Raw genomic sequence first — 17,500 nt, 5'->3', positions numbered from 1 at the left:
TTTATTTTTAAAGACCATCATAACGTGTGTGTGTGTGTGTGTGTGTGTGTGTGTGTGTGTGTGTGTGTGTGTGTGTGTGTGTGTGTGTGTGTGTGTGTGTGCGCCGCCATGATTGTTTATAACATCAGGATTACTTTAGTAATGAGTGTTACTATCAGTTCAATGTATTGTCAGAGTTTAAACTATCAAAAGGCTGTAAATTCATGCTATGAGATTGTGATTTGCGGAGAAAAAAGAAAAGTTTGTTTGTAAAGGTTTACCAGTATACTGTGTGTGTGGTAAGGGTGAAGAGAAGGAATTTCAAGTGTCCTCAGCATTTCACGTGGTACTGTCTTCAGCATGAGGTTAAAGAGACTCAAGGGCGACCCACTGGTTGAATATGCCTCCCTATTCTTGATGGAAGATCTTGACTTGAATGTGCTTGAAGTTGTGCAACTCCTCGAACATGCGGGAATCCTCCACGTGGCGATCCAACGGGTAACCGTGGGGCCTCTTGTCAGGATAAGTACCGTCAGCACAGCCATAGTGGTTGAACAAAGTGTTTTCATGCAAGCCTTCAGCGCCAGCATCGGCCTCTCCATCGGTGATGGCAATGACTAGATCCATATCCAGGCCACCCTTATGGCCCTTAGGAATAAGGAACCTGTTTGGTAGCCCAAGACTGCTTTCAAATTCTTCGAGGTGCAGTGCATGGCCATGCTTAATCGCTTCATCGGTCCTGTCCTTAATAAACTCGAAGCTGGGCACATCAGGGACAGTCACAGAGGAGTCAGAGGAAGAGCGATCAAGGTGGTTGTGGCCGGGGTGCACTGGAAGGATAAGATGGAAGGTTATTCAAGAAACTCATATTATTATCATAAACTACAATATCCTTCAAGTACTTGATGTCCATAGAAATGAACCTGTTTTTAACAAAATAATATACTCACACATAACCCAGAATTTGTCCATTTCGATGGCGTTCCAGCGACCATCATCGAAAGAGAACGGCACACCATTGTTGTCTTCATGAGGCCAGGCGAAGATGCGTACAGTGGCAAGAACATCATGGTCCTTCTCATTAGTGACATCAGCAACGAATGAAAACTCCTTGTGGTTCAAACGTGGGATATATGTGGTGATCTCCACGTCATTGCCATTTTCTGTATCGTCAACAGCATTCACAAGGCTGTACTCAAAGTCTTCAAAGTAAGTCTCCAAATTTCCCTTAACATAGAAGTTGTCAATGTTAATGCCTTCAAATTCGAGTTCCTGCTGGGTGTAGGGAGGAAGGCTGTCCTTGTGTTCTCTGAAGATGTTATCCATGTACTTGTGGAGGCGGAAGAAAGCAGGGTCGCGTGTAGCAGTCTCGAAGTGCTCCAGGACACCGGGAGGGAGGGCAAACTTGCCGTGAGGGTCACCCTGGCGGCCGAGCATCATATGTGCTGTGTTGTGCAGGGAACCGTAGTACTCAGGGTTGGGGCTGTACAGGGAAGACTCAATCACATCACCAAGGATGTCGATGCCGTGATCATCCCTCAGGTCAATGATCTTGCCGTGGTGGTCTCGGATGTAGCCATGAGCAATAGCGTCACGAATGCGATCCTCAAAAAGCAGCATGTCGCGAACATCAGCAACGCCGTCCACGTCCTCGAAGTGGACATTGTCTGGTCGTGAGGGGAAGTACCCGCCATACTTGTACATTGCCTGGGGATCGAAGCCCTCGTGGATCATGTCGTCCCAGTGGAGTTCATCAACATGTTCCAAATGGTTGGAGAGACGCTCGGCGTCGAAGCGAACAGTGAGCTGATGATGGACCCAGAAGAAGCTCTCGCCCTTGCGGTCAATGTGGTGGTTCTCATGGGCATCGTCCCACCAGAAGGGGAATTCCAAATGCCACGTGACGTGGTGAGTGTTCATGCCGATGTCCTCGCCGAAGTAGGCCACGCGCTGCTCCGGATTTCTCTTGCTGCCGGTAAAGTGGGACTCAATCCTGGTGCGTGTCTCTGTCATCTTTGCCTTGTATGCTGCTTGAATGACCTCGCTGTTGGTGAAAAGGTGAGGAGTAACCTCATAGAGAGGCGGCAGCACCACGTGTTTTGTCAGAGGAGAGTGTATGATGGCAGCATAAAGGGCGTAGACAAACTCGCCCTCGTTCATGCGAGCACGGAAGAAGGCAGCATTGCCAGAGAAGGTTTCCCAGTCTGTGGAGTGTTCGAGCACGTCGTAGAGCATGAGAGCCTCCTGCCGCTGGCGGGTGTTGAAGAGCGAGAACCAGTGCTTCTGCTCCAGAAGGCGTTTGTCGTTGTACTCCTGCATAAGTTTCTTTGCCGAGACACCATCGTCGTCATAGTGTCCGGAAAGAGGATCGAAGGTCTCGGAAAGCTCCTTCAGATGAGGATCGCGGATATCCTCATAAATCTTCCACAAGGCGTTGTTGACATCTCGCTGCATCTGCGCTGCACTTACATCTGAAATAAAGTCAGTTTATGATATAACTGTATGAAAGAAAAGGAAGAGAGAAAAAAAGAAATAGTGAGAAAGTATGGTTAGACTACTGTTGACACGTTTGTGTAAATCTATTTTCTATCAAGAATGCCGATAAAATCATAATCCTCTTTTCCTGATGGCATGCAAAAAGCCATATGTAAATTTCACATGAATTAAGCTTAATGCACTAATGATTAAATCCGATCCACCACTACCAAGTTCTAAGGTTTTTTGTACCACATCCGTAAAAGTGCCTCATTTCTAATAAAGCTAATTCACTCCGTAATTTCATTGTACTATTCGTAGCCTTTGCCATGAAAAAACAATCAACTGCTTACGATCGCACGATCCGCCAGGCACGAGGCAGAGAGCGCCCAGAGCACACAGCACCAGCAGCTTCATTGTGACGATGGTGTGGAGCCAACTCGTTCTCCCTGCCTTTATACCCGAGACGCCCCACACTCATGTAACCCCCTTCCAACCTCTTGAACACCCCACTGATAACGCGGACTACTGAAGAGATCTTACTGGTTTTTACATCCTTAACTGCCTTTGTCATAGTAAATAACATACAGGTGCATGGAAATTAAATCGTGAAACATACTCATAGAAACCTAAAAAAAAAAAAAAAAACATATAAAAAGGAAAAAGAGTTATTATGAAAAACTAAAATATCAGTTACTCAGGCACAGATTCACAAATAAAAATTGCTATAGGAAGAAAAATTACAATAATGCACAAAAAAAAAAAAATAGAACCATGGAAGGAGAAGCATATGTTAGAGGTAAATTGTGCACTAGATGGCACCTAAAGGTTGAAGAGATCAATCTTCCCATTCAACAGCGTCACGTTACTAGGCGAGGACGCGCCCACTGTCTTATCTGGCCTTGAGTAAGCGACATTCCTGTAAATAAGAGAGTGATCACGTACCATTGTTCATTATCCTACAAAAAAGCAATAACAAAGACCAAAAAATTAATATATGGCTATCGAATATGTCAGTAGTTTGCTTTGCAGCTGCTTTTCTCATATCATTTTTTCTGTCCTCGTCTTTCTCCTGTTATTACAAACAGTACTATTTACTATTAGTATTAATAATGTTGCAGATGTTATTACTACTTCCGCCGCAGCTGCTGCTTCTACTACTACTACTACTACTACTACTACTACTACTACTACTACTACTACTACTACTACTACTACTGCTGCTGCTGCTGCTGCTGCTACTACTACTGCTGCTGCTGCTGCTGCTGCTGCTGCTGCTAACCACTGCTGCAACTGTTGTGATGGTGATGATGGTGATGATGAGGATGATGATAACGATGATAATGATGACAGAACATAAAGGAAGTCATCAACTGCAAACATTTTCATTATTTTTTTTTTTTAAATACTGAAACGTCATGCATTTGAGAACATGTTTATATATAATATAGTAAGCGCTTGCAACGTATAGCAAAAAGAGAAGCCAAATTCTTTCTAAAATTAAAAGCATGTTAATCGGTTTATCAATCCATGCACTATAAAATATGATGGATAAAACAATACCTAAATGAAAAATCCAAAAGCTTAATGATAATCATTTAGTACCAAAGCTTACAGACGTATTTTTGCAATGATTACATACTCTTCAATGTATTTAATTCTTTTGCAATAGCTCTTCGCTACACTAGTCTCGGAAAGACCAATTCGTGCAGACTCCTGGAATGCAGCTTTGCGACAACGGAAAAAAAAGACAACGCACATTGACGAACGCTGAATATGATCAGCAGAACGAGGAAAGGCAGCTGGCGCGGAAGAAGATAAAGTTACACATGGAAAAGAAACAGGAGAGAGAGAGAGAGAGAGAGAGAGAGAGAGAGAGAGAGAGAGAGAGAGAGAGAGAGAGAGAGAGAGAGAGAGAGAGAGAGAGAGAGAGAGAGAGAGAGAGAGAGAGAGAGAGAGAGAGAGAGAGAGAGAGAGAGAGAGAGAGAGAGAGAGAGAGAGAGAGAGAGAGAGAGAGAGAGAGAGAGAGAGAGAGAGAGAGAGAGAGAGAGAGAGAGAGAGAGAGAGAGAGAGAGACGCGCATGCGCTTCCGTGAGAGGTATCTCAAGACATTCATCTGAAAAGTTTGCTAAAAGAACATCAGTTAACCACATTAATATTTTTTCTGTAATGACAAAGAAGTCTGCACATCTTTGTAATAGATTTCCTTGCGATAGACAGACGTTATAATTTCATGTTATTTTTTCACTATGCGTTTTACGTAATCATATGCGATATTTCGAGGTGCCTTACCATTGGAAAAGGAGAAAAAAATAGCAGATAGACAGGAAAAGCGGTTATTATACTATTTTCTCTTCCTCACTGAATCTATGCATTATATTACTCCTCAGTACCAATGTTGCGTGATTTCCGAAGGAACTGCATATATATATATATATATATATATATATATATATATATATATATATATATATATATATATATATATATATATATATATATATATATATATATATATGCATTTCGAAGGAACTGCATATATATATATATATATATATATATATATATATATATATATATATATATATATATATATATATGTATATATATATGCATTTCGAAGGAACTGCATATATATATATATATATATATATATATATATATATATATATATATATATATATATATATATATATATATATATATATATATATATATATATATATATATATATATATATATATATATATATATATATATATATATATATATATATATATATATATATATATATATATATATATATATATATATATATATATATATATATATATATATATATATATATATATATATATATATATATATATATATATATATATATATATATATATATATATATATATATATATATATATATATATATATATATATATATATATATATTTTTTTTTTTTTTTTTTTTTTTTTGTGTGTGTAAAAATGAATCATTGTCCCGAAATCATACATATATACAGTAGTATACTGTAAGATTTACTACTTGTATAATTATTTAATTCCCTCGTTACGGTTCTAGAGTTAATAGCTGAAATATTTGCAGGAGAGCAAATGCATATATTTACAATTATTATTACTTTATCTCAAATGTCAAAAAAAAAAGAAAAAAAACAGTCGAAGGAATATCCTGCTGAACTGCCGCTCCTCTAAAAGTTATGCAGAGGTGCTCCGCTATGGTTAGCATTTTGCAAAATATAAAGAAGTAAATAAATAAACAGGATAGCAAACACGTATAGTAAAGATGACGGTGAAGAACGAATAAAAGAAAGGAAGAAATCCAGCAGTGACAAGGATACACTCATGTTGACATACAAAACAAATGGCGATATAACGAGCACAACAAGTCAGCTGCTGCACCAGACTAAGCAAACAAACACTCCTGCCAAAGCCACCACCTTCATTGCACGAGGACTATTTGATGAGCTGAACGTGATTTTACGATAAAAACAAATTATCGGAAAAAAGTCAAACATCCTATACTGCAAAATATTTATCCACGCGATTTTTTAATGAACTGATCGACAGCACACTCACAACCCCTGCTGGCTGTTCGTCCCACTGAACAATAACAGGATTAATGGGAATCTCAGAATATCATTTTCACGTTCGCTATAGCTTCATAGACACATTGATTAATATATCTCATAATGCAGTCAAAATTTCAAAGACCTAAGTAACATGGTCGCAATTATGACTTATCGCATCTTCACTTAAAAAGAAAAAAAAATAACTAAGGTTGGTAGAAGTGAAGTCCGACAGGAGGAGAGGTCATAAACTTTCCTACGGCGTTGTTCACAGAAAGATGAGATCAACGATATAGGGAAGACGAATCCTTGTAAGGTTCCTGTAGTTAACCCCTTCAGTAGTGAGGCGCATTTTTACCATGAATTTTGGGTGTGATTAGACGATTTTACTGACAATAGGAAGGATTTAGGAAGGTCAGAAGATTAATGGCTAGAGTCTTCACTATTTTAATGCCCACACGAGTTTTTAATGCTGTATAAAATCGTCAAATACTAAACCGAATAAATATGGAAATGCGTCATGGTACTAAAAGAATTAAGGGAAGATATGAAAATCAGGCTCTTTTCTTTCTTATTTACTCCTTCTTAAGCGTCATTTTTCATCACTTTCCTTGAAACCATTCACTCCACTTCAGACAAATATTCATCTATATTTTCTTGATTTTTTTCATTACGTTCTCAATTTTCCTTCACGTCACCGATGTCTCTAATCCTACTCATTTCCAGTACCTTCCATCTGTTGTCCTCAAATTACTCCCTATCAATCTTGCTTACCTTTTAATTGTTTACATGTCCTCCTCCTTCACCATGCTTTGCCAGGAATACATATATAACTTACACACACACACACACACACACCGCGTAGAGTAGTGGTTAGCACGCTCGACTCACAATCGAGAGGGCCGGTTTCGAATCCCGGTAAGCGGCGAGGCAAATGGGCAAGTCTCTTAATGTGTGGCCCCTGTTCACCTAGCAGTAAATAAGTACAAAATGTAACTCGAGGGGTTGTGGCCTCGCTTTCCCGGTGTGTGGAGTGTGTTGTGGTCTCAGTCCTACCCGAAGATCGGTCTATGAGCTCTGAGCTCGCTCTGCAATGGGGAAGACTTGCTGGGTGACCAGCAGACGACCGAGGTTAATCACACACACACACACACACACACACACACACACACACACACACACACACTAAAAACATGCTATAGGTGTATCATTTATTTGTTTTGTAAAGTCACGTACAAGAATAAAAAAGAAAACAGAATTCATCATTATTGTTATCATTTTTATCATTACCATTATTATTATTATTATTATTATTATTATTATTATTATTATTATTATTATTGTTGTTGCCATTGTTATTATTATAATTATAATTATCATTATCATTACTATGAACATTATCATTATTACCATTATCATCATTATTGTTGTTACTATTATTATCATCATCTTATTAATCACGAAAGGCTTCAAATGCATGATATCTTTCTTGATTCATTTAGTTATCTTCCTTTCATCCTACAGGTCGAGGTGATACAGCTGAGTTACACTTGAACATTTAACGCAAACACCTTCAAGTTCCTATGCACTCCACTTGAAAAGAAGCAAAGTCCGTTCAACTCGGGCAATCGCTGGTCTAGATAATGACGACAGCGTGCTTGTTTATCCCCTCAAGACTTTATCTGTTAATTTGATTTTCATCTTTAAAAGTCTTCAGAAGTTATCATGTCACCTTCTCTTTGAATGTATCAGTTTGTTTGTAAAGAAATCACTCATTTCGATGTAATGGCAAAGTGTAAACGTGGGAATTTTACGTCAAATTTCTTATCGCGTTCACTAACCCTTTCCTTTTCCTCTTCCCGTTTGTCCCGCTCTACCACCTCTCCTCCCCATTCTACTCCTCCTCTTCCTTCTTCTGCTCCTCCTCCTCGTCCTTCTGTCTCCTCCTCCTCCTTCTGTCTCCTCCTCCTCCTCCTCCTCCTCCTCCTCCTCCCCCTTCCTCCTCCTCCTCCTCCTCCTCCTCCTCCTCCTCCTCCTCCTCCTCCTCCACCTCCTCCTCCTTCTCCACTCCAGCGCCATCAATAAAAAAAAAAAGAGACACTTCAAATGATTTGTCCCTCTCTGCTTCGTATCTTCGTCCTCGCCCCCTTGGTCTCCTTATCTCTTACCACAAGGGTCAAGACGCTTCACCCCCGGTCAACACTCGGCGATAAGCGGCACGGCAACAACCCTCCGCTGTCGTCGAGGAGATAACGCTAAGAAACAGCTTTCCAACAGAGAGAGAGAGAGAGAGAGAGAGAGAGAGATAATCGCATGATGATTTAAAAAAAAATATAAGCGAGAAAAAAGAAATCAAGGGAATAACGATCACTAAAATCTGCAACAATATACTACGTACACGTCTTCGCATTGATTAAGCACCCTTCGTAAGGAGCCGAAAACCAACAAATATACAGACTAACGGTTGTACACGCACACACACACACACACACACACACACACACACACACACACACACACACACGTCCGGTAGCTCAGTGGTTAGAGCGCTGGCTTCACAAGCCAGAGGACCGGGGTTCGATTCCCCTGCCGGGTGAAGATATTTGGGTGTGTCTCCTTTCACGTGTAGCCCCTGTTCACCTAGCAGTGAGTAGGTACGGGATGTAAATCGAGGAGTTGTGACCTTGTTGTCCCGGTATGTGGTGTGTGCCTGGTCTCAGGCCTATCCGAAGATCGGAAATAATGAGCTCTGAGCTCGTTCCGTAGGGTAACGTCTGGCTGTCTCGTCAGAGACTGCAGCAGATCAAACAAACAGTGACACACACACACACACACACACACACACACACACACACACACACACGGCGGTGGCGTAGTGGATAAGGTAGTGAGCGTGGAGTCAGGCAGACACCCACGCGTAGGTTCGAATCTCACCACATAACGCTGAGAAGCTATGCCATATGTCGAGTGGTTTAAAGTTACCTATATGTCACCACGATACCCAGGTCCTAGGTGATTACACCAAAGATGCGCTTGGGAGGTGATATGGGCCCTAATATGGATACCACTATAAATGAAATTGCCTGCGCCACTAATTGATGGAAGCTTAACAGCGCTGCGAACATATACTCTTCAAGTATGCCTACAGGCGCTAAAGGCCATAACATAAAAAAACAATCAAAAGTTCATTGTTGTTGCTGCTGTTATGTTTTTTCTTTTATGGAAAAGCGAAAAATGGCCAAGGGCAACAAAACCTGTGATTAGAAAAAGGACCACCAAGATGCAGTTCCCTGAACAAGCTGAACAGACTCCCAGGACGGTAATAGGAGTCATCATCTTCTTTCATATTTTTTTTCTTATTTTGAGTGAAGAATGCTTGTGTAGTTAGATGCATGTAGTATTGTGTGAAGGAAGGTCTTTAGAGAGCAGGCTGTGATTGTCATCTTGTGTTGTGAGACAAAGGAAAATGTTCAGTGAGGTCACAGCTGGCTTTAAGTTCACAGCACCCAGTGAACCAGTGCTATACGACCTCAGTAGCAGTAATTATAATTTCGGCAGGTGTCTACTGCCTCCTCCTATAGCGCTAGTATTATCATCGGCATATATATATATATATATATATATATATATATATATATATATATATATATATATATATATATATATATATATATATATATATATATATATATATATATATATTAATAATAGGCCATTCTGAATGCATGTTCTGTTAAAGTCTGCACCATTAATTGCATTGTTTACTTAATAGAATGGTTTTTTTTTCAATTTTTCTTTTTCTTGATTGGCTGGTGTGTTTGTTGTTTGCTTTCTTTCGGGGTACCTTTCGGCCTTCTCGACCATCTTCAGGAAAGAAGTGAACCATGGTGCTGAGTGTGCTGGTAGAAGATGGTTTGAGAACGCCGAAAGCTACCTCGAAAGAAAACAAACAACAAACAACACACCAGCCGATCAAGGAAAAGAAAATGGACCTCGGAAATCTCTTAAGGTATCTTAATGAGAATATCCATTCACTAGTAAGAACTGAAAAAACATCCTACAAAGTAAACCATGCAATTACTGTTCTAGATTTTAACAAAGCATGCATTCAGAAAAGCCTCTCGCCAATATATATATATATATATATATATATATATATATATATATATATATATATATATATATATATATATATATACCTACCGAAACGATAATTTACTCCCAGCGAGGCCTAATAGCACTAGTTCAGGGGGTGCTGTAAACTCTCCATTAAAGCTAGTTGTAATCTCTCTGAACGTTTCCCTCCCTTTGTGTCTCACAACTCAATGGGAGGGTAGTCACAGCCTACCCTCTAAAGACAACTCTCCTACTTCTCATAAAACTACATGCACTTACCACACACACATCCTTCACTTAAAATAAAGTAAAAAAAATTATGGTGACTCCAAATCCAGCCTTGGAGTTTCCTTCTGGGGAAGGTACCAGAAATGTCCCAATGTCGGACGGCTCTCTCGTTGGCGACTCAAAATGTCTTGAAACCTCCCTCAACTTTTTCTTCATTAACTTCTGCAGATTTCGCGGTGTTAGATCTAATTTCAAATTTGTAGAACACCACCTCTCCTCTACTGAACCTCATTTTCTTTTCCTCACCAAAACACAGCTGTCTCTGTTCCCTCCTACTTTCTCTATTCTCATTTTCGTTCCAAAGTTGGATGTTGCGTCTATGTGCGCAACAACCTAACTTGTTCTCGAGCCCACGCTCTTGAATCTTCTGAATTTTCCACCATCTGGCTTCGGCTCAATAGTCACTCTCTAACTAAATTTATCTGTGCTGTCTATCGCTTCCCTAACTAAATTCTTTGACTATTTAACTTTTAAAGTGGAGCACATTTTGTCCCTCTACCCTTTCGCGGAGATCCCCATCCTTGGAGAATTCAGTGTTCACCACAAACTTTGGCTTTCCTCTCCTTTCACTGACCATCCTGGTGAACTAGCCGACAACTTTGCTATCCTCCATGACCTAGAGCAACTGGTGCAACACCCTACTCGTATCCGTGACCGTCTAGGAGATACGCCCAACATTCTTGATCTCTTCCTCACCTCTAATCCCTCTGCTTATGCTGTTACCCTATCTTCTCCGTTGGGCTCCTCCGATCACAATCTCATTTCTGTATCTTGTCCTATTTCTCCAATCCTCCTCAGGATCCCCAAAGCGGAGGTGCCTCTGGCGTTTTGCCTCTGCCAGTTGGGGGACCTGAGGAGGTATTATGCTGATTTTCCTGGAATGATTACTGTTTCCGTGTCAGAGACCCATCTCTGTGTGCTGAACGCATAACAGAGGTGATAGTGTCTGGCATGGAGGCGTACATTCCTCATTCTTTTCTCAACCTAAACCTTCTAAACCTTGGTTTAACACAGCCTGTTCTCGTGCTATACATGATAGAGGTTGCCCACAAAAGGTACTTGAGCCTTCCATCTCCTGAATCTCATGCACTTTATATTTCTGCCCGGAATCATGCCAAGTCTGTTCTTCAACTTGCCAAACACTCCTTCATAAATAGAAAATGTCAAAATCTTTCAAACTCAAACTCCCTCGTGACTTCTGGCATCTGGCCAAAAACATCTCCAATAACTTTACTTCTTCATCTTTCCTCCTTTATTTCATCCTGATGGCACCACTGCCATCTCTTCTGTCTCTAAAGCTGAACTCTTCTCTCAAACCTTTGCTTTTGTCTGGGCTTGTCCTCCTCTCCTCCTCCCTCTGACTATTTCATGTCTACAATCAAAATTCTTCGTAATGATGTTTTCCATGCCCTCTGGCCTAAACCCTCGGAAGGCTTATGGACCTGATGGGGTCCCTCCTATTGTTCTCAAAAACTGTGCTTCTGTGCTTGCACCTTGCCTGGCCAAACTCTTTCAACTTTGTTTATCGACTTCTGCCCTTCCTTCTTGCTGGAAGTTTGCTTACATTCAGCCTGTTCCTAAAAAGGGTGACCGTTCTAATCCCTCAAACTACCGTCCTATAGCTTTAATCTCTTGCTTGTCTAAAGTTTTTAATCTATCCTGAATAGGAAGATTCTTAAACATCTGTCACTTCACAATCTTCTATCTGATCGCCAGTATGGCTTACGTCAAGGTCGCTCTACTGGTGATCTTTCGGTTTTCCTTACTGAGTCTTGGTCATCCTCTTTTAGAGATTTCGGTGAAACTTTTGCTGTCGCGTTAGACATATCAAAAGCTTTTGATAGAGTCTGGCACAAAGCTTTGATTTCAAAACTGCCCTCCTACGGTTTCTATCCTTCTCTCTGCAACTTTATCTCAAGTTTCCTTTCCGACCGTTCTATTGCAGCCGTGGTAGACGGCCACTGTTCTTCTCCTAAATCTATTAACAGTGGTGTTCCTCAAGGTTCTGTCCTCTCACCCACTCTTTCTATTATTCATTAATAACCTTCTTAACCAAACTTCTTGCCCTATCCACTCCTACGCTGATGATACCACCCTACATCTTTCCACGTCCTTTCAGAGACGACCAACCCTTCAGGAAGTCAACAGATCACGCAGGGACGCCACAGAACGCCTGACTTCTGATCTTTCTAAGATTTCTGATTGGGGCAGAGAAAACTTAGTAGTTTTCAATGCCTCAAAAACTCAATTCCTCCATCTATCAACTCGACACAACCTTCCAGACAACTATCCCTCTTCTTCAATGACACTCAACTGTCTCCCTCTTCCACACTGAATATCCTCGGTCTGTCCTTTACTCATAATCTTAACTGGAAACTTCACATCTCATCTCTTGCTAAAACAGCTTCTACGAAGTTAGGCGTTCTGAGATGTCTCCGCCGGCTTTTCTCCCCTCCAACTGTTAACTCAGTACAAGGGCCTTATCCGTCCTTCTATGGAGTACTCTTCGCATATTTAGGGGGTTCCACTCATACACCTTTATTAAATAGTGTGGAATCAAAAGCTCTTCGTCTCATCAACTCCCCTCTTCTGACTTACTGTCTTCAGCCTCTTTCTCACCGCCGAAATGCTGCATCTTTTTCTGTCTTTTATCGCTATTCGCATGCTAACTATTCTACTGATCTTACTAACTGCATGCCCCTTCTTCTCCTGCGGTTTCGCTGTATAAGGTTTTCTTCTTCCTCTCATCCCTTATCTGTCCAACCCTCTAATACAAGATTTAATTAGTATTTTCAATCATTCATACCTTTCACTGGTAAACTCTGGAACTCTCTACCTGCTTCTCTATTTTCATCTTCCTACGATTTAAGTTCTTTTCAGAGAAAGGTGTCAAGATATTTGTCCCACGCTTTTGACTAAATCTTTCGTATCTTTTATGGAGACTGCAATCAAGTGGGATTTTCTTCCTAATGTATATTTTTTTTGCCCTTGGCAGTTCTTCCCTTTACATTATATATATATATATATATATATATATATATATATATATATATATATATATATATATATACACTATTGAAGTCAACAATAATACGTGCATCAACATCTGTTTTCAGCTTCTTTGAGGCCTTTCGTTTCGTATATCCACATGAAGTGAGTATATGAGCACATGATGCAGTTTGTATTCACAACATAATAAACACATATATAAAATTCAATAAAATAATAAGACTATATCATGTACTCGTTTCTTATGTCCACATGAAGTGAGTATATGAGCATCCGATGCAGTCTGTTTTCACAACATACTAAACATATATAGGAATCCATAAAAGAATAAGACTCTATCATGAAGTACACTACGAGACACTAGGAACAAGAAGGACGCAGGATAAGTTGCACCTCTGCAAGCCACGCCAATACAAATGAAAGACAACCAGAGTCATTAAGAGACATCTAAGAGACTGCGGTACACGAGTGGCATCAGTAGTGCCATGCACTACAATTGCTACGCTATATAAAAGGTAGATCTCTATGTTGAAAATCATTCCTCAGAATTCCATTAGCCATGCAGAGAGAAAAATCAAAATCACTCTCTTTAAAAGACAGGAAAAAAAAGTATACTAGTGAATGTTCGCATATAAAATATCGCTGCAATACTTCCTTTCGGATCAAGCTATGTTCAGATTTACATGATGCATGTATTATAAGCAGCAACACACCATTTACGAGCTGCGAGAGGCTTTGGTATCATCTACAATTAAAATGTAACTGATTGAAGCCTAATTAGGAACTTGGACAGTTGCATATAAATAAAATATACATGTCAAATTGTTATTTTATTCAAAGTGAAAAATTTAGTCGTATAAATTCTCATGAGAACATAAGAAAGGAAGGAAGCTGCAAGAGACCGCCAGGCCCATACGAGGTAGTCCCAGTGTGCTTAATCTACCTAATTCCATCTATCTTCCCCATCCATGAATTTATCTAACCTTCTTTTAAAGCTCCCTATTGACTCAGCCCTGACTACATGCCCACTGAGACTGTTCCACTCATCAACCACTCTGTTGTTCCTCATATCCTTGAAGGAAAGTCTTAACTGTGAAAATCATAATCATATCAAAACCAGAATTATAATTTTGTTTGCTTCCTTGTTTTTTTGTCATATATATATATATATATATATATATATATATATATATATATATATATATATATATATATATATATATATATATATATATATATATATATATATATATATATATATATATATATATATATAAATATAGACTAGAGAGAACTAAAAAGGACAAACTTACTAAAGAAAGCAAGAAATCAGCGCAAAGGAATCTCATTTCCCAGTCAGGGATTAATGTACTGTTTCCATTAACTGAATTTTAATTGAAAATAATAAGTGAGTGTGCAAAAATTCGCAAAATTATTGGATTTATTTTCTTTACTCATTTCTTTTCCAAGACTTTCATTCTGATACAGTGTGTAACATATTTTGTGCTATATATTAAGCTATTTGAAAATGCAATTGAAAAAAAAAAATTTCACCCTCATCAACGACGGATATTTCTGCTGTTCCAATATTATGATGTGAAACACAAAACTAAGTTTTAACTTTTAAGATGAGGAACATTGTAGAGACAAAAGTGTATATAGATATATTTTTTTTATTATTTCCTTGCACAGATCCATTCACGACCAAGTGCGATTTATCTTATGTGTGTGTGCGTGTGCGTGTGTGTGTGTGTGTGTGTTTGCTGAGCACGATGCCTTTTATTCGTTCTTTCCTACATGGTATACATCAACGTCCATGGCCTTGAAGTTACCAAGGCCAGTGATAATGCGTTCATCGTCGACCCGACGGTCCAGCGGATACCCATGAGAGCGATTGTCAGGATATCTGCCATCGTGGCAACCATAGTGGTTGAAGGAGGTTGACTCATGCAGTCCGTCGATAGCCATGTCCTTGGAGCCATCGGAGACGAACACCACCAGGTGGAAAGTCATACCCTCACTCTTGCCCTTGGAAAGGAGGAACCTGTTAGGCAGTCCAAGGCCGCTGACATACTCGTCGAGGTTCAGATCTGAGCCGGAGCTCAGTGCTTCATTAGCCTTGTCAATTAGAGTCTGGAAGCTGGGCACGTCAGGAACTGTGACTGAAGAGTCCTTGCTGGAGCGTGTGATAATATTATCTCCAGGAGCCACTGTAGGGAGAAAGAGCTAGATATTATATACATCATGGTTTTGGATCATGATCCACAAATTTTAAACAATCATTAATTCATCTATTAACATATCAAAAACACATCAATACGTCAATGATGCCTTCGAATACTCACACTTAACCCAGAACTTATCCAGTTCAATGGCGTTCCAGCGTCCGTCGTTGAAAGAAAACTCAACATGGTTGTTGTCATATTTTGGCCAGGCGAATATGCGCACAGTAGCCATTACTTCGCTGGGGTTACTGTTGCTTATGACACCTTTAGCAGTGAAATCCTTGTGTCCCAGACGAGAAACAACAGTACTAATAGGCACGTCATCGATGTCAGCGGTGTCGTCGACAGCGTTGATAAGACTGTACTCGTAGTCCTCGAAGTAAGTCTCCAGGCGGTTGCTCAAGGATAAGCTCTGAATGGTGACTCCAGGGAACTCGAGTTCCTCCTTGGTGTAGGGGGTAAGACTGTCCTTGTGCTCCCTGAAGATGTTATCCATGTACTTGTGGAGGCGGAAGAAAGTAGGATCGCGCGTGGCGGTCTCGAAGTGCTCCAGGACACCGGGAGGGAGGGCAAACTTGCCGTGAGGATCGCCCTGACGGCCAAGCATGACATGAGCAGTGTTGTGCAGAGAGCCATAGTACTCAGTGTTGGGACTGTAAGTGGAGGACTCAATCACATCACCAAGGATGTCGATGCCATGAGCGTCTCTGATGCTGATGACAGACCCGTCCCTGCCGGTGATATAGCCATGAGCGATGGCATCCCTGATACGGCTCTCCAGGATCAACATGTCGCGCACACGGGCCACACCGTCCACGTCCTCGAAGTTGACATTGTCTGGTCGTGAGGGGAAGTAGCCGCCATACTTGTACATGGTGTGTGGAGCGAAGCCCTCGTGGATCATGTCATCCCAGTGAAGTTCCCCGACAGGGTCCAAGTAGTTGGAGAGACGCTCAGCGTCGAAGCGAACAGTGAGCTGATGATGGACCCAGAAGAAGCTCTCACCCTTGCGATCAATGTGGTGGTTCTCATGGGCATCGTCCCACCAGAAGGGGAATTCCAAATGCCAGGTGACGTGGTGGGTGTTCATGCCGATGTCCTCGCCGAAGTAGGCCACGCGCTGCTCTGGGTTGCTCTTACTTCCGGTGAAGTGGGACTGGATCTTTGCGGCAGTCTGTGTCATCTTGGCCTTGTATGCTTCTTGAATGACCTCGCTGTTGGTGAAGAGGTGAGGAGTAACCTCATAGAGAGGCGGCAGCACCACGTGTTGTGTCAGAGGAGAGTGTATGACGGCAGCGTAAATGGCGTAGACAAACTCGCCCTCGTTCATGCGAACACGGAAGAAAGCAGCATTGCCAGCGAAGGTTTCCCAGTCTGTGGAGTGTTCGAGCACGTCGTAGAGCATGAGAGCCTCCTGTCGCTGGCGGGTGTTGAAGAGGGAGAACCAATGCTTCTGCTCCAGCAGGCGGTGGTCGTTGAGTTCCTCCATGAGCCGCTTGGCGGATACACCATCATCGTCATAGTGGCCGGAAAGAGGATCGAAGGTCTGGGAAAGCTCTTTCAGATGAGGATCGCGAATTTCCTCGTAGACCTTCCACAGGACGCTGTTGACATCATGTTGCTTCTGGGCGTCAGATGCTCCTGTGAATGAAATATTTTTTATTAAGAATGAAACATAAATTTTCTGAAATTACTGCTTTATTGCAAATGCAAAAAGGAAAAATGAAGGGAAACTAAAATCAATACGAAATTAAATACCTACATAGAGGAATTATACCACAAAAATAATTAAATAAAAGAAACTGAATTCAACATTATTTTCAAAAT

The 17,500-nt window shown here is 40.7% G+C and overlaps 2 protein-coding genes across 3 annotated transcripts in view; both read right to left on the bottom strand.

The window, feature by feature from the left end:
* Nucleotides 1–2,948, bottom strand: part of LOC123519970 (hemocyanin subunit 2-like) — a 3,010-nt gene extending 62 nt beyond the window's left edge. The window contains exons 1-3 of the mRNA XM_045281725.1: nt 2,808–2,948; nt 930–2,450; nt 1–809 (exon numbers count right to left, since the gene is read on the bottom strand). The exon at nt 1–809 is cut by the window's left edge and continues 62 nt beyond it. Of these exons, the coding sequence (XP_045137660.1) occupies nt 388–809; nt 930–2,450; nt 2,808–2,871 (2,007 nt within the window). The 5' untranslated portion in view covers nt 2,872–2,948 and the 3' untranslated portion in view covers nt 1–387. The remainder of the gene's footprint in view (nt 810–929; nt 2,451–2,807) is intronic.
* A 12,157-nt stretch (nt 2,949–15,105) lies between these two features.
* LOC123519963 (hemocyanin subunit 2-like) overlaps nt 15,106–17,500 on the bottom strand; it is a 130,658-nt gene continuing 128,263 nt past the window's right edge. For both annotated transcript variants that reach the window (XM_045281720.1, XM_045281719.1), the window contains 2 exons: nt 15,794–17,314; nt 15,106–15,658 (listed from right to left, as the gene is read on the bottom strand). In XM_045281720.1, the coding sequence (XP_045137655.1) occupies nt 15,228–15,658; nt 15,794–17,314 (1,952 nt within the window). In that variant the 3' untranslated portion in view covers nt 15,106–15,227. The remainder of the gene's footprint in view (nt 15,659–15,793; nt 17,315–17,500) is intronic.

The sequence above is a fragment of the Portunus trituberculatus genome, chromosome 46, assembly GCF_017591435.1.
Source record: "Portunus trituberculatus isolate SZX2019 chromosome 46, ASM1759143v1, whole genome shotgun sequence".
NCBI classification, from domain to species: domain Eukaryota; kingdom Metazoa; phylum Arthropoda; class Malacostraca; order Decapoda; family Portunidae; genus Portunus; species Portunus trituberculatus.
Note: the sequence above shows the minus strand (reverse complement) of the source record. Positions and strands in the feature narration are given on the sequence as shown.